The 18,670-nt window shown below is 41.1% G+C and overlaps 1 protein-coding gene across 2 annotated transcripts in view; it reads left to right on the forward strand.

The window, feature by feature from the left end:
• The window catches only part of MFSD12 (major facilitator superfamily domain containing 12), an 88,936-nt gene extending 70,888 nt beyond the window's left edge, over positions 1-18,048 (forward strand). The window contains exons 10-11 of one of the 2 annotated variants that reach the window (XM_044305310.1): positions 5,326-5,350; positions 17,726-18,048. In XM_044305310.1, the coding sequence (XP_044161245.1) occupies positions 5,326-5,350; positions 17,726-17,729 (29 nt within the window). In that variant the 3' untranslated portion in view covers positions 17,730-18,048. The remainder of the gene's footprint in view (positions 1-5,325; positions 5,351-17,725) is intronic. The other variant, XM_044305301.1, reaches the window with a different exon arrangement.
• The last annotated feature ends 622 nt before the right edge of the window (positions 18,049-18,670 follow it).

The raw sequence follows: 18,670 nt of genomic DNA on the forward strand, positions 1-18,670 counted from the left end.
AAGCGACACCTGCAGTGCCCCACATTGGAGTACCATTGTACTCTATGGTTGGGCACAGTGCTCAGTGCACAAGTGTTGCTCTCTTAGGGTGGGTTCACATCATGTTTTATGCATCCATTTGACGTATATGGTTTTTTGTATACTTTAAACGGATGAGAAAAACGTGATGTGAACCCAGCCTCAGTAGTTGCCTTTTTTGGAACCTGAGTCATTCACCAAACTCAGTCTGCCGATTGTGAACCAGTAATCTATAGCCAATATGTGTGCTAGCTTGAAAGTGCAGCTCTATTTGTGCCCAGCAGTGTTGTACATCTCTGTAATGGTTTTATGCTGTGCTTAAAGGGAATGTGTCGCCTACAGTATCATTTTTTTTTCTCCCAGTTAAAACCAGATAGTAATGAATTTCATATTTGGTCATCTGTTTTTATTTTATGATTGTAGATTTTTTTCTATTCTGTTTCCTTTTGGGGCTGCCATTTTGCCTGAGCATTTAGAGACATATTTTACAGCAGCCACCGTGGACCATGGAAACAGTGGGCAGGAAGGGAACTCATTGACCTCTATGGGAGAGTTTTTTAGGCATGCTCTGTGACCTGTGCAGAGGTCAGGAGGGAGTAGATGAGATGTGATATCAGCTATTGTGAATGGTGGATCCTGTGTTATTTATATAGAAGTGATCTCTGTCATTGTATTCCTGCCTGTGATATTTAGATGACTGCTGAAAAGAGATCTATATAGACCAAGAAGTACGGTAGCTTATTAAACTTGGCAGCCATAGTAAAAACTACAGGATTTTTTTTCTAACATGGAAAATTAGAAAAAACTTTAAAAAATTATTTAAAAATATATTTCACATAAAAACTTGATTTAAACAATAGGTCATTTTCTGATGACACATTCCCTTAAGTCAAGCAAAAACAGAAATTTCTACAATGTGCATTTTTATTTTTGTGCGTGACTCCCCCCCGCTTTCAGTTCTTTGTACATCGATTTGTTTGTTCTTTGTTTATATAGCAGGTAGGCCACATCTAGTTTGACACTATCTGCACTGATTGGGCAGAGTGTTTAGGACCATTTATAAAGGAAACAGTAACATCCAGGTATTAGTTTATCATATATTTTCAGGAGGAATAATCTAGGCATTCCACAATGCATAGTCGGGGATGGGTCGTCCTTTAAATATCATGGTCCTTGTTTAGTCTATGTTGTAGAATAAAAATAAAAAATAAACTCCAAATTTGGACTACCAGTGGCAACAGGAGGCACAGATTCTCAAAACACACGAGGTATCATTTGATTTTTGGCAAAAACAATTTTTAGGTATGAGACCGGCTTGGCCAGACAGTTTGACCTCTATCACCCACTTGGATCTATAGATAAAGCTATTATTCTGCTGTACAGTGAGATACAGATGTCATGGCTGCCAGATAAATTGGTAACCCAGTGCCTATTCTCAGCATTTTAATATGGAGTTTCCTGAAAATGTTTATTTTTAATTTAAGCAGTGTTTTTGGACTGCTTTTATAGTTTGTGATGCTAGATTATCTTTAGAGGCTTTTATTTCTAAATTAATAAACCAGATAATGCTTCTAAATGCTGATACTCAGGCCTATAAACTTGACTGCAAAGTTCTCTCACTATGCGGGACAGTGAAAATAGTGGATCGCAATATGAGAGAGAAACGTAACAAAGTTGCGGCACTCACCGAAGTATGAAAGTCTTCTTTATTGAAACTTCCTTAGAAGATAGCTGGAGGATCCAGGGGCGGACACAAAGTTGCAAGCGGCGACGGCCGTTTCGCGCGCGGGATCGCGCTTCCTCAGGCCACTGACTCAGGCAGTGGCCTGAGGAAGCGCGATCCCGCTCGCGAAACGGCCGTCGCCACTTGCAACTTTGTGTCCGCCCCTGGATCCTCAAGCTATCTTCTAAGGAAGTTTCAATAAAGAAGACTTTCATACTTCGGTGAGTGCCGCAACTTTGTTACGTTTCTCTCTCATATTGCGATCCCCTGTCTGCATCTTCTCTTTGCTGAGCACCACGCTACGAAGTACACTGTACCGCACTACGGTTTGGTTCCTCATTACGGCAACATCAGTGGAAGCAGTGCCGCCTGACTTCCTTCCATTTTCTTCTATGCAACAGTGAAAATAGTGACAACTGCTCGGAGTATAGAAATGATGTGCAAATTTGTGTTTCTAGGCAATGAAAATAAAATGCTTTGTATTGTGTGTGCAAATTAGGACTCTCTGCAGGAGTCTGGTCCAAACTTCTTTTAGTTAAATAGTTTCCCTCATGGCCCTGACAACTACCTATAGTCCCCAGTGCTATATGTGCTTTATAGATGCTATATACAACAGAAACACAATACTGTATGAAGTTAGATCTGCAAGATCTCTCGTTATGGCACCAAATGCCAATGAGGATTATGGGTAGGTGTCAGGGCCATGAGGGTAGCTGTTTAACTAGAAGTTTGGACCAGACTCCAGCAGAGAGTCCTAATATGTATGACATGAGCTGTTTAACCAGAAGGTCTGATCTGTTTACTGCAGAGTCTGGTAATTTACACATGTATGTTCTATACAAAGCTTTTTTTTTTTTTTCATGAGTTTTATTTACATATTTATTTATGTAGAGCGAACAATTTTTTTCTATAAAAACACATGACTTTATCCAAGTGATAGATCCTCTTTAAAAATACATTGCAAATAGATACGCTAACTAGTTACTTAGGTAATAAACTGGACTCTGATGCACAAAATACTAGTGTTGGATAGGAGTGCAAGCTATGGAAGAAATTGCAACACCTGTAATACATATTGCAAGGTTCTGTGGTGTATTCAGTGCATTCGGAAAGTCTTCAGACCCTTTCACTTTTTTTTTACATTCTGTTATGTTGCAGCCTTGTGCTAAAATAAAAAAATTATTCAGTTGTTCCCCTTCATTCTGGACTCAATAATGAGAAAGTGAAAGCCGATGTTCAAAATCTTTGCTAATTTAGGAAAAACTAACATCTTGCATTGACAAGTATTCAGACCCTTTATTCAGTACTTAGTTCAAGCACCTTTGGCTGCAATTACAGAGTCGAGTATTCTTGTATGATGCCACAAGGTTTATACATCTGGATTTGGGGATTTTCTGTCATTCTTCTCTGCAGATCCTCTCAAGATCTGTCAGGTTGAATGGGGACCATTGATGGACAGCTATTTTAAGGTCTCTCCAGAGATGTTCAATTGTGTTCAAGTCAGGGCTCTGGGGACATTCAAGAGTTGTCCCCTCCCTTGTTTCTTGCATTCCTGTATTGTCTTGGCTGTGTGATTAGGGTCATTGTCTTGTTGGAAGGTCAACCTTTGACCCATTCCGAGGTCCAGAGCAATCTGAATTAGGTTTTCATTAAGAACATCTCTGTACTTTGCTCCATTCAGCTTTTGCTGAAACCTAACCAGTCTTCCTGTCCCAGCCGCTGAAAAACAACACTTACTGCATGATACTGCCACCACCATGCTTTACTGTAGGGATGGTATTTGGCAGGTGATGAGCAGTGCCTGGTTTTCTCAAGACATGATGCTTGAAAGTGAGGCCAGAAAGTTCTTCAATCTTGGTTTCATCAGACCAGAGAATCTTGGGGGAGATTTATTAAACTCTATGTGCAACTAAGACAGTTCTACTTTACACCAGTTTGATAAATCTTCCCCCTTGTTTCTTGCAGTTTGGGAGTCCTTTAGGTGCTGCCATAAAGCCCAGATTAGTGGAGTGCTGCAGTGATGGTTGACCTTCTGGAAGTTTCTCCCATCTGCGCATAGGATCTTTGAAGCTCAACCAGAGTGATTATTGGGTTCTTGGTAGCCTCCCTTACCATGGCCCTTCTCCCCCAATAACTTTGTTTAGTGGTATGGCCAGCTCTAGGAGAAGCCCTAGTAGTTCCAAACGTCTTCCATTTAAGAATTATGGAGGCCACATTGAAATCCCTACATCTGCATATGGATACTGTAGAATTTTCTATAAAAGCTATGAATATTTCTTGGCACCAGTAAAAGGTCTTAAATATATGTACTATGTTTCAAGTCCGAACCTGCTGTTTTTGTTGTACTGTCCGATGTTATGCTATGCAAAGGCTTTGCCATTATTACTGCGCTTTATGGGATATCTTGCTTTTTAAGCACAGATGGTGTTCTTTGTTGCAGGTGGCACGTTTGTAAATCTGCAACACTACACGTTTGTTGCAGAGCTGTCTGTGGCTGCTTTTATGATGCAGTGGTATTTCAGCTACAATATTGCAATTACTTTGTTTGTAGTATGCATTTTATTGAATCTAAAGTAAGAAATAAGTATTCAAATATTGGGAGGTAGTGGGCACGCTTATAAAAATCAGGGTAGATGTTTGGATGTGAAAAAAAATTCTGCCAGGGCTTCAGCGATGGCGAAGAATGTTGCCCTTTGCAATTCTTGTATATTGTAGTGCGACACATGTTGTTAATTAGGAGGGCATTTAAATGAGGTTTGCATGTTTATAGGATATGGCATGTACATATGAATGTGCTCTTCATAGGTCATTAGCAGAGATCATGGACCATTATATAGCATTTTACAGCAATCATAGAGTGCAGTTTTAAAAGGGTTCAGCTTCAAGGGGTCCTTCTGCCCAAATCTGGACCTGTGAAGGGAAGAACCCTTCTTGCCCTGGCTGGGTTCCGTCTCCTTTGGTCCCCTGCCGCCACGACCATGCTCCAGTCTCCACAAGTGAACATCTTGTTTTATGCGGGTCACATGGCCACCTCAGCCAATAACTTGGAGCAGTGGTTATATGTCTCCCATGTGTCATGTCACTGGATCATGTGATGCATGGGGGACACATCAAGGCTGCAGCCAGGCATTTGCTGCAGCGGCCATGTGACCCACATTAAACAGGATGTTGACTCGTTGGAGACCGGAGTGAGGCTGTGGCAGCGGACCAAAGGAGAGAGAACCCAGCGGGGTAACCAGGTAAGTATGCTTCCTTCCACAGGTCCAGCCACATGTAGGGCCCCACCAAAAATATGAACAATTCCTTTAATCTTTGTAAAATCTGGGCCTAAATGAAATGCAGTGCTACATTTTCTTTTACCAAAATGCTTTCTGAAAGCTGAGAATATTTGAGAATTTGGCAACAATTAAAGCTTTCATATAGCTAAACCTATTGGCAAAAAGATGGCAGATGCGGATAAAACTTGATCGAAAAATCATCCAAAGCTGACCCTTTTTATAAATGTGCCCATTATGTTGCTTACCTGGTTTTTAAATATGCTCTATGTGCACAATATTTCTTATTATGTCCCTTTGTATTTTTAGGGTATGAGAAAGGAAAGCCCATGCGGTACTGATCTGCTACGACTTCCAAAGTGTTTAGCTTTAAGCTGTTAGTGAATAATGGACCACTGAGGTCTTTATATGTCCTGCCTATGACAACCAATCAAATTGCAGTTTTCATTTCGTAACCAGGGAAAAAATGACAAACATAATCTAATTAGGCATTTCGGCCTCTTCTTTGCCTTCCAATGGCTGAAACTTTCTTCTTTTCCTTTCACATAGTAATTTGAGGGCTCAGTTGCACTTTCTAATGGCACTATTTAATATTCCATACAATTCTAAATGCAGTGGAATTAGAAATAAAAAACACCATTTCTGGGTTTTGTATATTCAGCATTCATTGGGTGGTAAAAATGACATGTTACTTTTATTTAGTGGGTCAGTATGATTATAGAGAGAAAAAAAAAAAGTATAACGTTTTTATTATGTTTTCTATTAATGCTTTTTTTTTTTTTTTTTTACTTTGAAAAAAAAAAAATTCCATTGCCATATTCTGACCCCCAAAACTTTTTAGATTTCGGTCAACGGAGCTGTGTAAGGGCTTTTTTTTGTGCAGCAAGCTGTAGATTTGAGTGATATGATTTTGGGGTATGTATAACTTTTTGATCACTTTTTAGTCACTTTTGTTTGGAAGGCGAAGCAGCCAGTAAATGGTGATTCGGGCATTTTGACATTTTTTTCAATATTCAGCATACGTGATAAATTAGATCATACAGTAAGTGACCTCTCAGATGCCGTGGTCATAGTTGACCATGGCATTTGAGGGGTTAAATGTCCGTGATCAGAGTTATCTCCAATCACAGACATTGCCAGCAGATGTCTGCTGTAAAACACAGCAGTCACCAGCTGGCTGTGGCCGCTCAGATACGAGGTGGCCAGGAGGGGAGCTGTTGCAAATGCAATCCTATGCCTCTCACTGTCCCGCCCACCAGAAAGGCTGGCACTTTTTTCCTGCAGTATGCAAGCACGTCCACTGCTGCTGGATTTCAAGGTGGTCGAAACCATGGAAACAATCCGTGTATAACAGGATGGAAAAATTAACCGAGCCAGCAAAGGAATTACTCATTCTTAGGGCTCATTCAGACGGCCGTAAGCGGTCCGCAAATATACTTAATGCTATCAGTTTTTTTGCGGATCCGCAAAAAAAACGGGTAGCATTCTGTATTTTTACAGACCCATAGACGTCAATGGGGCCATGTCCTGATTTTCACGGACAAGTATAGGACATGTTTCATTTGTTTTGCGGAACCATGGAGTAGAAAAGGGCCCAATAGAAGTGAATGGGTCAGCATCTAATCAAAAAAACAGATCTGCATTGCATCAGTTTGTCTCCGTTCTGTCTCCATTCCGCTCTGGAGGCGGACACCAAAACGCTGCTTGAAGCGTTTTGGTGTCCGTCTGACGGTCTGATGAAACTGAGCCAAACGGATCCTGGCACACAATGTAAGTCAATGGGGACGGATCAGTTTTCTATGACACAATCTGGCACAACAGAAAACGGATCCGTCCTCTATTGACTTTCAGTCTTGGCTATGTTAAAGATAACACAAACGGATCCGTTCTGAACGAATGCATGCGGTTGTATAATCTGAATGGAAGCGTTTGTGGAGGTCCATGAAGGATCCGCACCAAACGCGAGTGTGAAAGTAGCCAAAGTGGCTGAGGCCTAGAGCTTTTTTTTTCCTTACATTTTTTTATTAAAGTTTCTTCCTGTTAAAAAAAAAAAATTATGTCGTCAGACATCTGAGGAGTCGTGCTTGGCATTCTGCATTACATGGATTACATGCATTACGACTAACTGATTGATGTGTGCATGTTGGGAAACTGGGTGGATTTGGGGGCCCTATGCGGTCTGTGTATACCCCTGGCCCAACATCCTGTGCAGCACAGTGCAGCCGATTGGCAATCATCAGAGAACACCAGAATTGGTAGGTCTCCCGTTGCTGTCCCGTTCTCTCTTCACACATGGGAGCAGGTTCACACTGAGCTCGTGTCAGACATCAAAGAGTCTGGTGACGCCTTGGTGAAACTTATTACCTGCAACATCATCCAACATGAGTGGTTTGGCGGTGGGTCAGTGATGGTCTGGGGAGGCATATCCTTGGTGGATTAGACAAACCTCCATATGATAGTCAATGGTACCCTGGCTGCTGTAACTAGTATGAAGTCCTCAGAGCCATTATCAGATCTTATGTTGGTGCAGTGGGTCCTGGATTCCTTCTGGGGTCGAGTAATGCCAACCTCGTGTGGCCAGAGTATGTAGGCAGTTCCTGGATGACAAAGGCATTGATACCATTGACTGGCACTCATGTGCCCTAGACCTGAATCCCCCTGAGAACCTCTGGGACATTCTGTATCAGTGCAGTAGGGCCACAGACTGCCCAGGTGCTCAGTGATGCCCTGATCCAGGTCAGAGAGGCTATCCCCAGGTCTCAGTAGGAGCATGCCAAGATGTTCTACGGAGTGCATACATTGAGTTTTCGTGATGAAATTCATGCAAAATCTATCCACCTGTGCTTTGAATTTTGGGGTGATTTGGATTATTTTTATCAGTAAGTTAAGCTGTTGACAACACTAGGTAGAGGCTGGGGAGAGTAATATAAACAGACTTTTTGTGGCGCTTTTCTCATTAGGAATAGTTTGAACATGAAATTTAAGTGTGTCTTCACACTTGACAGATTTGTTGCAGAAAATTTTTTGTGACTAAAAATCTGTTGCATTCTCCTGAAAAAGGCTTGTAGAAATCCATGTGATTCATGCTGAAACAACGTATTCAGATGAATAGAACTTATTTTTAGTAACAAAAAAATTTCTACAGCAAAATATACCGCATGTGAAGACACCCTAAGCTCAGGGCTACCCTGCAACTTTTTGTAGTGCGACTGATTTTAACTATTAAACTACAGCTGCAGTCCAAACTAATGCATTCAGTTGAACGCAATCCTGTGGACTGCTGCTGTCATTGCATAGTTAAACCGTGTAGCTGCTGCTAGATTCTGTTCTTGCAAGTCCCCAGGCCAGGGCTTTGCTATGAAGCTCTCTCTGTAGAGCTGCTTTTCATGCCTTTGCTACGAGTAGCCTCCACCCAGCAGACCAGCATAGCTGTCACGCAGAGCAGAGGGGAGGGCCTGTGAAACAGCTCAATGTTGAGAGAAGAGTTCACTTCAAGTGAAGAAAAGCCTTGGGCACGTTCAAAAGCAGAATCTAGCAGAATATAACTTCACTTTATCACCTGACCAGCAAAGTTCGTATGTAAGGCCTGATTCAGTATTTGTTCACACAATAGTGTTCCATCATGAAATCCACCATCAAAATGCCATCAATAGCTTTTCTTTGACTTCAATGGAAAAAACATCACCATGTGCATGTTACTTCTTAGGCCTCATGCACATGACCGTTGTGTGTTTTTTGCGGTCCGCAAATTGCGGATCCGCAAAACACGGATGGCGTCCGTGTGCGTTCCGCAATTTGCGGAAAGGCACGGACAGCCATTAATATAACTGCCTATTCTTGTCCGCAAGAATAGGACAGGTTATATTTTTTTGCGGAGTGCTGTCCTCCTTTTTTGTGGCCTCTTTGAAGTGAATGGGTCCGCATCCAAGCCGCAAAAACTGCGCCTCGGATGCGGACCAAAACAATGGTCGTGTGCATGAGGCCTTAGAAGCAGATTGATAGAGGATTTTGAATAGAAGTCCATGGAGAAGTAGAAAGAAAAGCCAGCATATTTAGAAGTGTTTTTGGTGGCGTTTCTACTACCAAAAATACTTCTGAATTATATCTCAACCAAGGGCTGGATAAAATAAATGCTGGCAAAATCGCTTCTAACACCTCCTCTAATCCTCTCCTAACTCCTCAACCAAATGCTCTTCTAAAACATTTGTAATACTTCCGCAAAGCTGCGGGATTTTTCCGTGTGAACTTAGCCTGACGTGACATGCTCGGTCCAGAAAACAAAGTCCGTGTGTAGGCTGAATCTCCTGACTGTATCATATTGATGATGATGTCAGTACAGTATAATAGACCTGCGTTCAGATAGGAACTGATTGTATCATAAATCACTATGATGCAGTCGCTTTGCGTCAGAGGAGCCGTTTTTGGTCTGAAAGGTCTGTAGCTGACACACGGGCCATGCTTCCCAGATGAAGCACAGTCGTATGAATCAGACGTATTTTTTCTGTGCTCCCCTGCCTCTGAATGCTCTGAGGCCTGCCACAGGAAAGTTCCTATTAGGGATGAGCGAATCGACTTCGGATGAAACATCCAAAGTCGATTTGCATAAAACTCAGTTTCAGTACTAGAATGTATTGGCTCCGAAGTTAAAAACCATTTCCCGAACTCGGGTTCAGTTCCATGATGGAACCGAACCCGAGTTAAGTAAATGTTTTTTTACAGTAGAAATCAATTTATGAAGTTATTACGTGAAGTCTCACGAGACTTCGGCTCATCGGAGCCAATACATTCTAATACTGTATGGAGCGCTCGCTTCGTACAATATTGAAACTAAGTTTTATGCAAAAATAAAAAATATGTTTCATCCGAAGTTGATTTGCCCATCCCTAGTTCCTATCAAGCCCTGACTGTCGCAGGGTTCCATAGGAACAAAGTACATTTCCCATAGACTACAGTGTTAAATTATTGCAGTCCATGAGAGAAGCGATCACATGTTCAAGTCCTCTATATATAAAAATATATCTAAAAAAGCAAAAAGATATTAACCCTCAAATAACCCTCTTACTCTGTTTTAAAACTAAATTACCTATAAAAAAATAAAGAACTATTAAAATATAAAAGTATTTATCACATGCGGTGAAAAATTCATAATATGTTGTATGAGATCTCACTGACATGGGAGCATAGAGCATATGGTAGAAAATTGAGGTAATGGCAGCCGTGGGCGCAATATACAGTCATGTGAAAAAATTAGGACACCCTTTGAAAGCATGTGGTTTTTTGTAACATTTTTAATAAAAGGTTATTTCATCTCCGTTTCAACAATACAGAGAGATTAAAGTAATCCAACTAAACAAAGAAAACTGAAGAAAAGTCTTTTCAAGATCTTCTGTAAATGTCATTCTACAAAAATGCCTATTCTAACTGAGGAAAAAGATAGGACACCCTCACATGTATTCCCTCTTAAATTGGCTCAGATCTCACACAGGTATATCACACCAGGTGCACATAATTAGTAGATCGTTACTCTGCATGTTGAATGAGGCTTGCCCTATTTAAACCTCAGACATTTAGTTTGGTGTGCTCCTGACTGTTGAAGTGAGAGTGAGCACCATGGTGAGAGCAAAAGAGCTGTCAGAGGACTTCAGAAAAAAGATTGTAGCAGCCTATGAGTCTGGGAAGGGATTTAAAAAGATCTCAAAAGATTTTGAAATCAGCCATTCCACTGTCCGGAAGATAGTCTACAAGTGGAGGGCTTTCAAAACAACTGCCAACATGCCCAGGACTGGTCGCCCCAGCAAGTTCACCCCAAGAGCAGACCGCAAGATGCTAAAAGAGGTCTCCAAAAACCCTAAAGTGTCATCTCGAGAACTACAGCAGGCTCTGGCTACTGTTGATGTAGAAGTACATGCCTCTACAATCAGAAAGAGACTGTACAAGTTTAACTTGCATGGGAGGTGTGCAAGGAGGAAACCTTTGCTTTCCAAGAGAAACATCGAGGCCAGACTGACATTTGCCAGAGATAAAGTTGACAAAGACCAGGACTTCTGGAATAATGTTCTTTGGACAGATGAGTCCAAAATTGAATTATTTGGACACAACAGCAGAGGACATGTTTGGCGTAAACCAAACACAGCATTCCAAGAAAAGAACCTCATACCAACTGTGAAGCATGGAGGTGGAAGTGTCATGGTTTGGGGCTGCTTTGCTGCAGCAGGACCTGGTCAGCTCACCATCATAGAATCCACGATGAATTCTACTGTGTATCAGAAGGTGCTTGAAGAACATGTGAGACCATCAGTTAGAAAATTAAAGCTGAAGCGGAACTGGACCATGCAACATGACAATGACCCAAAACATACTAGTAAATCAACCAAAGATTGGCTGAAAAAGAAGAAATGGAGAGTCCTGGAATGGCCAAGTCAAAGTCCAGATTTGAATCCCATTGAGATGCTGTGGGGTGACTTGAAAAGGGCTGTACGTGCAAGAAACCCCTCAAACATCTCACAGCTGAAAAAGTTCTGCATTGAGGAGTGGGGTAAAATTTCCTCAGACCGATGTCGAAGACTGGTAGATGGCTACAAGAACCGTCTCACTGCAGTTATTTCAGCCAAAGGAGGTAACACTCGCTATTAGGGGCAAGGGTGTCATCTTTTTCCTCAGTTAGAATAGGCATTTTTGTAGAATGACATTTACAGAAGATCTTGAAAAGACTTTTCTTCAGTTTTCTTTGTTTAGTTGGATTACTTTAATCTCTCTGTATTGTTGAAACGGAGATGAAATAACCTTTTATTAAAAATGTTACAAAAAACCACATGCTTTCAAAGGGTGTCCTAATTTTTTCACATGACTGTAGATTTGCTAGGATATCTGCAAACTGAGATTTTTCCCTGCTAAGGCCATATTCACACAGTCAATGTTCGGTCAGAGATTTCCATCAGTGATTGTGAGCCAAAACCAGGTGTGAGTCTAAACACAGGACAGGTGCAGATCTTTTCCTTATAACTTATTTCTCTGTAGCCTCCACGTCTGGTTTTGGCACACAATTACTGATGGAAATCACTGACCAAAACACTGACATGTGAATAAGGCCTTACTTACAAGTTTCTTTCTTTTTGTTTATTTATTATTTTTATTATTTTTTCAGTGCCCTCCCTCCCTTGGATATGAAATTGATTTCTATTGTATATGATGAATTTGACTTTAGTAGCTTGATGTTTTGTATTGTTTTTTTGTTGTTGTCATACACATTCTAAAACGGTATCATTGAAAAATACAGATTGCCCCCCCCCAAAAAAAAAAAATTATCCCTGACACAGCTCCATGGACATAAATGTAAAAACGTTATGGGGGTCAAAATATGTTGATACAAAGAAAAAATGTATTACATTACAGAAAATGTATTAAAAACACAAGAAAAACTAAAGAAACTGTGATATTGCTCTAATTGTACTGACCCGCAGAATGAGGTTAACATGTCAGTTTTACTGCCCAGGTTAGGCTACTTTCACACTAGCGTTCGATCGGATCCGTTCTGAACGGATCCGATCATATTAATGCAGACGGAGGCTCCGTTCAGTACGGATCCGTCTGCATTAATAACTTAGAAAAAATTCTAAGTGTGAAAGTAGCCTGAGCGGATCCGTTCAGACTTTCAATGTAAAGTCAATGGGGGACGGATCCGCTTGAAGATTGAGCCATATGGTGACATCTTCAAGCGGATCCGTTCCCATTGACTTACATTGTAAGTCTGAACGGATCCGCTCGCCTCAGCTGTCCGCCTGTCCGTGCGGAGGCGAGCGGAGCAGAGGCTGAACGCCGCCAGACTGATGCAGTCTGAGCGGATCCGCTCCATTCAGACTGCATCAGGGCTGGACGGAGGCAGTTCGGGTCCGCTCGTGAGCTCCTTCAAACGGAGCTCACGAACGGACCTATGAACGCTAGTGTGAAAGTAGCCTTATGCTGTAAAATTAAAACCCATACAACAGTGCTAGAGTTTCATTTTTTTTCCACTTCCACCCCATTTAGAATTTTATTTCTGCTTCCCACTAAATCATATGCAATATTAAGTGGTGCCATTAAAAATTACAACTTGTCTTGCCAAAAAGAAGCCCTCATATGGCTATGTGAATGGAAAAATAAAAAAGTTATTGCTCCTTGAAGGCAGTAAATTGCTGTATCCGAAAGGGATTAAGGTGAGTCTGTCACAATGAAATTGACCCTAGTGTGCACCTACATGGCAGCCACTAAATTCCAAGAGAGTTGCCCCGGCCATACAACTGCCTGAGTTTTGAGTCCCTGTGAGAAAAGCGCATTACAATTGTTTGTCATTGTCATTTTGTCATTGCTGAACCAGGTACAATGCCTTGTAGGACTAGTTCACCTGAATGTAATGTTACTTTTTCTCCAGAGTGAAGCAAAAGATCGCTAAGAGAAAGGTAACCCCTTAACCCACCATGATGTAACTGTACATCATGAGCGTTAAGGGATTTATAGAGCGGGCTCACCCTTAGCCAGCTATATTACACAGCTGATAACCACTGGCAGTGACCGGAAGCTGATATTACTCCAATCCCAGTCATTTCACCCCTCAGATGCCACTGTCAGTAGTGACTGTGGCAACTGTGGTGTTAGACAGAGGGAGGGGCCTGTACTGGTCCCATAAGGGGACTAAAAAGTTCAGTAAATAAATGTTTTGAAAAATTTAAAATAATTCAAATCACACTGCTATCAGAATTTTACATATAAAAATAAACATTACACACGTAATGGATAGTGCCATGTCCGAACTATGAAAATATAACAATGTGTTGTGTGTGGATAACACCAAAATGTGCGTCAGGTGTGGTGGGTGAGCTCTGCCTTAGTACATATATACTTGTACACATTGTACTGTTTTATGAATTTAGGTGGCATTGTCCTTTGATGTATATATTTATTAACTGATCTTGCATAGGCTGTTATTCAGTCTGTGATTGTTGCAGGCGCACCGTTTTATAGATTTTTCATGTTTTTGCTTTTTCCTTTGGGATATGTGCTTTTTAAGTTTTTCTTAATAAAGATTGTGTTATAGCCTTCTAAATTATGTGGAAACCTATAAATAATAGTTCAGGGCAGTGAGCCGCATCCGGCTTAGGAAGGGCAGCAATGTAATGTGACAGGTTCCCTTTAAGGTTTTAATTCATATGCAGGTAAGTAGTTAAGGGCACCACAAAAGTGGTTCCAAGCCACTCTGTGCACCCCTGCTCCTCCTGCTTCCTCTGACAGCATTTCCCACACCTTTTTGATAGGCAGGGTCAGGTTCTTGCATAGTAATCTTGTCTGGCCCCAATAGCACTACATAAGAGTATACATTTTTTAATGATTTCATTTGAAAATGTGTTTTGTAACATACTTACTTGATTGGTGGGACAACCCTTAGGCTTCTCTCAGACGGGCGTTGGGATCGGTGTTCTGTAGATTGTATTATTTTCCCTTATGGAAAATAATAGTATTCTGAATACAGACTGCATAGTACAATAGCGCTGGAGGGGTTAAAAAGAAATAAATAAATAATTTAACTCGCCTTAATCCACTTGATCGCGCAGCCGGCATCTCTTCTGTCTTCTTTCTTTGCTGTGTGCAGGAACAGGACCTGTGGTGACGTCACTCCGGTCATCACATGGTCCATCACTTTATTCATCACCATGGTAAAAGATCATGTGATGACCGGAGTGACGTCACCACAGGTCCTGTTCCTGCACACAGCAAAGAAAGAAGACAGAAGAGAAGTCGGGATGCGCGATCAAGTGGATTAAGGTGAGTTAAAAAATAATTTTAACCCCTCTAGCGCTATTTTACTATGCATTCTGTAATCAAAGTGTTATTATTCTCCCTTATAACCATGTTATAAGGGAGAATAATAATGATCGGGTCTCCATCCTGATCGTCTCCTAGCAACCGTGCGTGAAAATCGCACCGCATCCGCACTTGCTTGCGGATGCTTGCGATTTTCACGCAACCCTATTCATTTCTATAAGGCCTGCGTTACGTGAAAAACGCACAAAATAGAGCATGCTGCGATTTTCACGCAACGCACAAGTGATGCGTCAAAATCACCACTCATGTGAACAGCCCCATAGAAATGAATGGGTCCAGATTCAGTGCGGGTGCAATGCGTTCAACTCACGCATCGCATCCGCACGGAATACTCGCCCGTGTGAAAGGGGCCTTAGGCTGGTTTCACAAGAATGAGTTAAACATATTGAACTTGCAGCCTGTATCTGTGGAAGCTCCCATACTGACCTCCCCAACACTGACGGGGTCGTAGAGCATTATATTGATTTACGATGCTATGTAACCCTTACAGTTCTGGAATGTATTGGATAACACTGACAGCATTATGTCAGTGTTATACAATACATTCCAGAACTTGCTGTATGGTGTAAATGTTGATTGGGTCTGGGATATTTGATAACTGAATATGTAAGTTAACAAGCTGAAGACATTTTTGCAGAACTTCTGTTACTGCATATCTCAGGTTGGTTCTTGCACGATGCTACCTCACTCAGTGTGCCCTTGGCCCTGTTGTCACATTATTACAGAATAAACTTGAACCGGGATCTCATGGTCTTGTGATGATCATCCTATGTGGCTTCTTTATCTTTGACAGATCTTGATAATATTTGCCCAGTATAGTGTGATCTTTTATTACTGGGGGTGTTAGATAAGCAAAGTGTTAAGTTAGTTTACTGGGTATGATGTGGCAAAGTTTAATACTTACCTACATGTACCTTTATGTAGTAGAAAATTGCATAAAGAGCACTTCCCTACTTTTTTTAAATGCCTACACTGCTCTTCAAAGGCTATTAAAATTTGCAATGCTTCTGCACCAAAAACTGTCATAGAACATATGTACATGATTCCCCCCCCCATGTCAAGATAACCTTGTACAGATGGCTGTATTAATGCCCTGTATAACCTATGAGGGCAACCATAGACTTCTGTGGAGCTCTACTGTTCCTACTTATGCCACTGATTTCATACAAAGGCACAAGGTACATTTTTAGTCAGATTCTATACAAATCTAGCAGAAAAAACTGGCGGCATACTCCTTCAGATGCCGGATTCCAGAAATGTTCTCCCCTAGAATCACCAAAATGCCCTGTATAGCATCCTTTTTTCAAATTCTTTACTTGGGGCAGGGCGGGGGGTTGTGGAATAAATAAATAAGTGCTATGCTGCAATTTTTTTTATTGCATTTATGTGGTATGAATGACACGTTTGCTTGATTTATATGGTGATTTTAATAATTTTATACAATAGAAATACTTTAAAAAAAATTATGTTGCCACATCCAAAGACCCTTGACATTTTAATTTTTTTATAGATGGACCTATTTGTGAGCTTGGATTTTGTGTGAGGACCAATAATTTTTGTTGTACCATTTTGGGATATATACAACTACTTGACTCATTTTCATCCTGCAATTCTGGTGTAGTTATATATGTTAGATATAGAAATAAAGGGGGAGATTGTCCTCACCGGTACCTCTGTACTGCTGGAGTAAGGCGCCATAGTTATGTAGAGGCACTGGCCTCTACATAGGTTTGGGGCGTCCTCCAACAGGCAGTGCAAGAGACTTAAATTTATAACAGCTCCCTTGCTGGCATATATGTAAGACATTTTCCACTCCCCGTTTTCTCACCACTTTGGAAAAATGGCGTGCGACAAAGTCTGTTAATGAATGCCCCCAATAATATATAATTTTTTTCATTCATTTTAGTTTCTTTTTAGTAGATAAAAAATGGTCCTAGTCATATGATAGACACACAGGTCCACTTCTCGTTACAGTTACACTGGCGTTATTACAGCTGTGGCTTAATTTGTGCACCTATGTCACTCACATTACCACAACAGATTTTTGTCTACATGTGTTTATACCTTACATAACAGTCAGTTTGAGGAGACAGAGATTTAAGGGGAGTGGAGAAAGCTTTGAGCTAATGATGAGATGGGGGGGGGTCTCAACCTACCTCACACTTCTTGTAGACCTTGCAGCTAAAGTGTAGTCACAGATGACAGCTCTACTGTAATGGAGCTGTAGAATCAGCCAAGCACCAGCCCTGAGTTAATAGCGGGTAAGCATCAACTGCAGGTCCTGCTTTGCATAATATTTTTGAGTTAACAAAAGGACATATCCTTTTAAGGCTACTTACATGGACGGATCCGTTCAGATAATACAACAGTCTGCATCCGTTCATAACGGATCCGTTTGTATTATCCGTCTTGACGGATCCGTCTTGAACACCATAGAAAGTCAATGGCGGACGCATACGTTTTTTATTGTGCCAGATTGTGTCAGTGAAAACGGATCCGCCCCATTGACTTACATTGTGTGCCAGGACAGATCCGATTTTGGGTCCATTTCATCGGACTGACACCAAAACGCTGCAAGCAGCATTTTGGTGTCCGTTTCCAAAGCAGAATAGAGACTGAACTGATGCATTCTGAGCGGATCCTTTACCATTCAGAATGCATTAGAATGCAAACTGATCAGTTTTGGACCGCTTGTGAGAGCCCTAAATGGATCTCACAAACGGAAAGCCAAAACGCGAGTGTGAAAGTAGATTAAGCTGAAACATTATTTAGTAACTGCCAAGACATTAACATTTTTTGATAATTGTTGAAAAGATAGAAAACTGACCTCTAACCACCTTATTTTTTTATCTAGGTAAAGCCTCCACATCTTCAATACAAGATGCACCCCAGGTTACTAACTCCCAAGAGATTGGTACAATTGATGCCTGAGTTTCAGAAATACCTCACTCCTTGTTTGTTGTATTTTGCACAAATGTAATGAGGTTAATTGCAACTATTTTATAGTGTTTTCCTGTGTATTCTTTTTATTGTAAAATAAAATGAATATCGTCGACTGTGTAAAATCAAATCTGCCCTGCAGCACAATTACAGCTGTGAATTTATAACCACAACCTGTGACCTTGACAGTCAGGAGAAAGAAAAGCAATAAAAAAATAAAGTTTATTTTTTACAGTTGTCTGTGTGTGGATATTATGAAATGCAGTACAGATATATTTTTTTCACCTTTTGGCTTTAACATTTTTTGAAGTAACATATAGTTAAGGCACCAGTAGAGTGAAGTGGTGGTTACATTAGCATCAGAAATGCCAATCTGGGCCAAAATAATTATATACACCTACACAAAGAATGCTATCAATCTGTCATGCTTCGGTGTGGGAGGGGAACACCACACCAAGCATAAGAGGGAAGTGGGGAACAGGGAATCAGGCCTGAGAACTAGGGAAGGCAGATGGACACCCCCTAATAAAACCCTATCTAAAATCCTGACCGACTACCAGTATGAACAGACCCCAGAGGTAGGTGTGTTCATACGCAGGAATACCTAGAGTCCTATCTAGCCCTATAGGACCGTGGTACTAATGGCAGGGACGAGACTACCTGTTCCTCCAAAGAGAAGGACGAACAGGAGTCTCCTTCAGGCCTAATACAAACAATAGGGAAATGCAACACACAGAACCCAAACAGAATACAAAAAGGGAAAGGAAAGATTTAACTTCAATGGGGCTATGAAAGCACCAGGAACTCCGCTGAGATCCACACACCAGCTATCCACAACTGAAACTGAAGCTATAAACTG

This window comes from Bufo gargarizans, chromosome 1 (assembly GCF_014858855.1).
Source record: "Bufo gargarizans isolate SCDJY-AF-19 chromosome 1, ASM1485885v1, whole genome shotgun sequence".
NCBI classification, from domain to species: domain Eukaryota; kingdom Metazoa; phylum Chordata; class Amphibia; order Anura; family Bufonidae; genus Bufo; species Bufo gargarizans.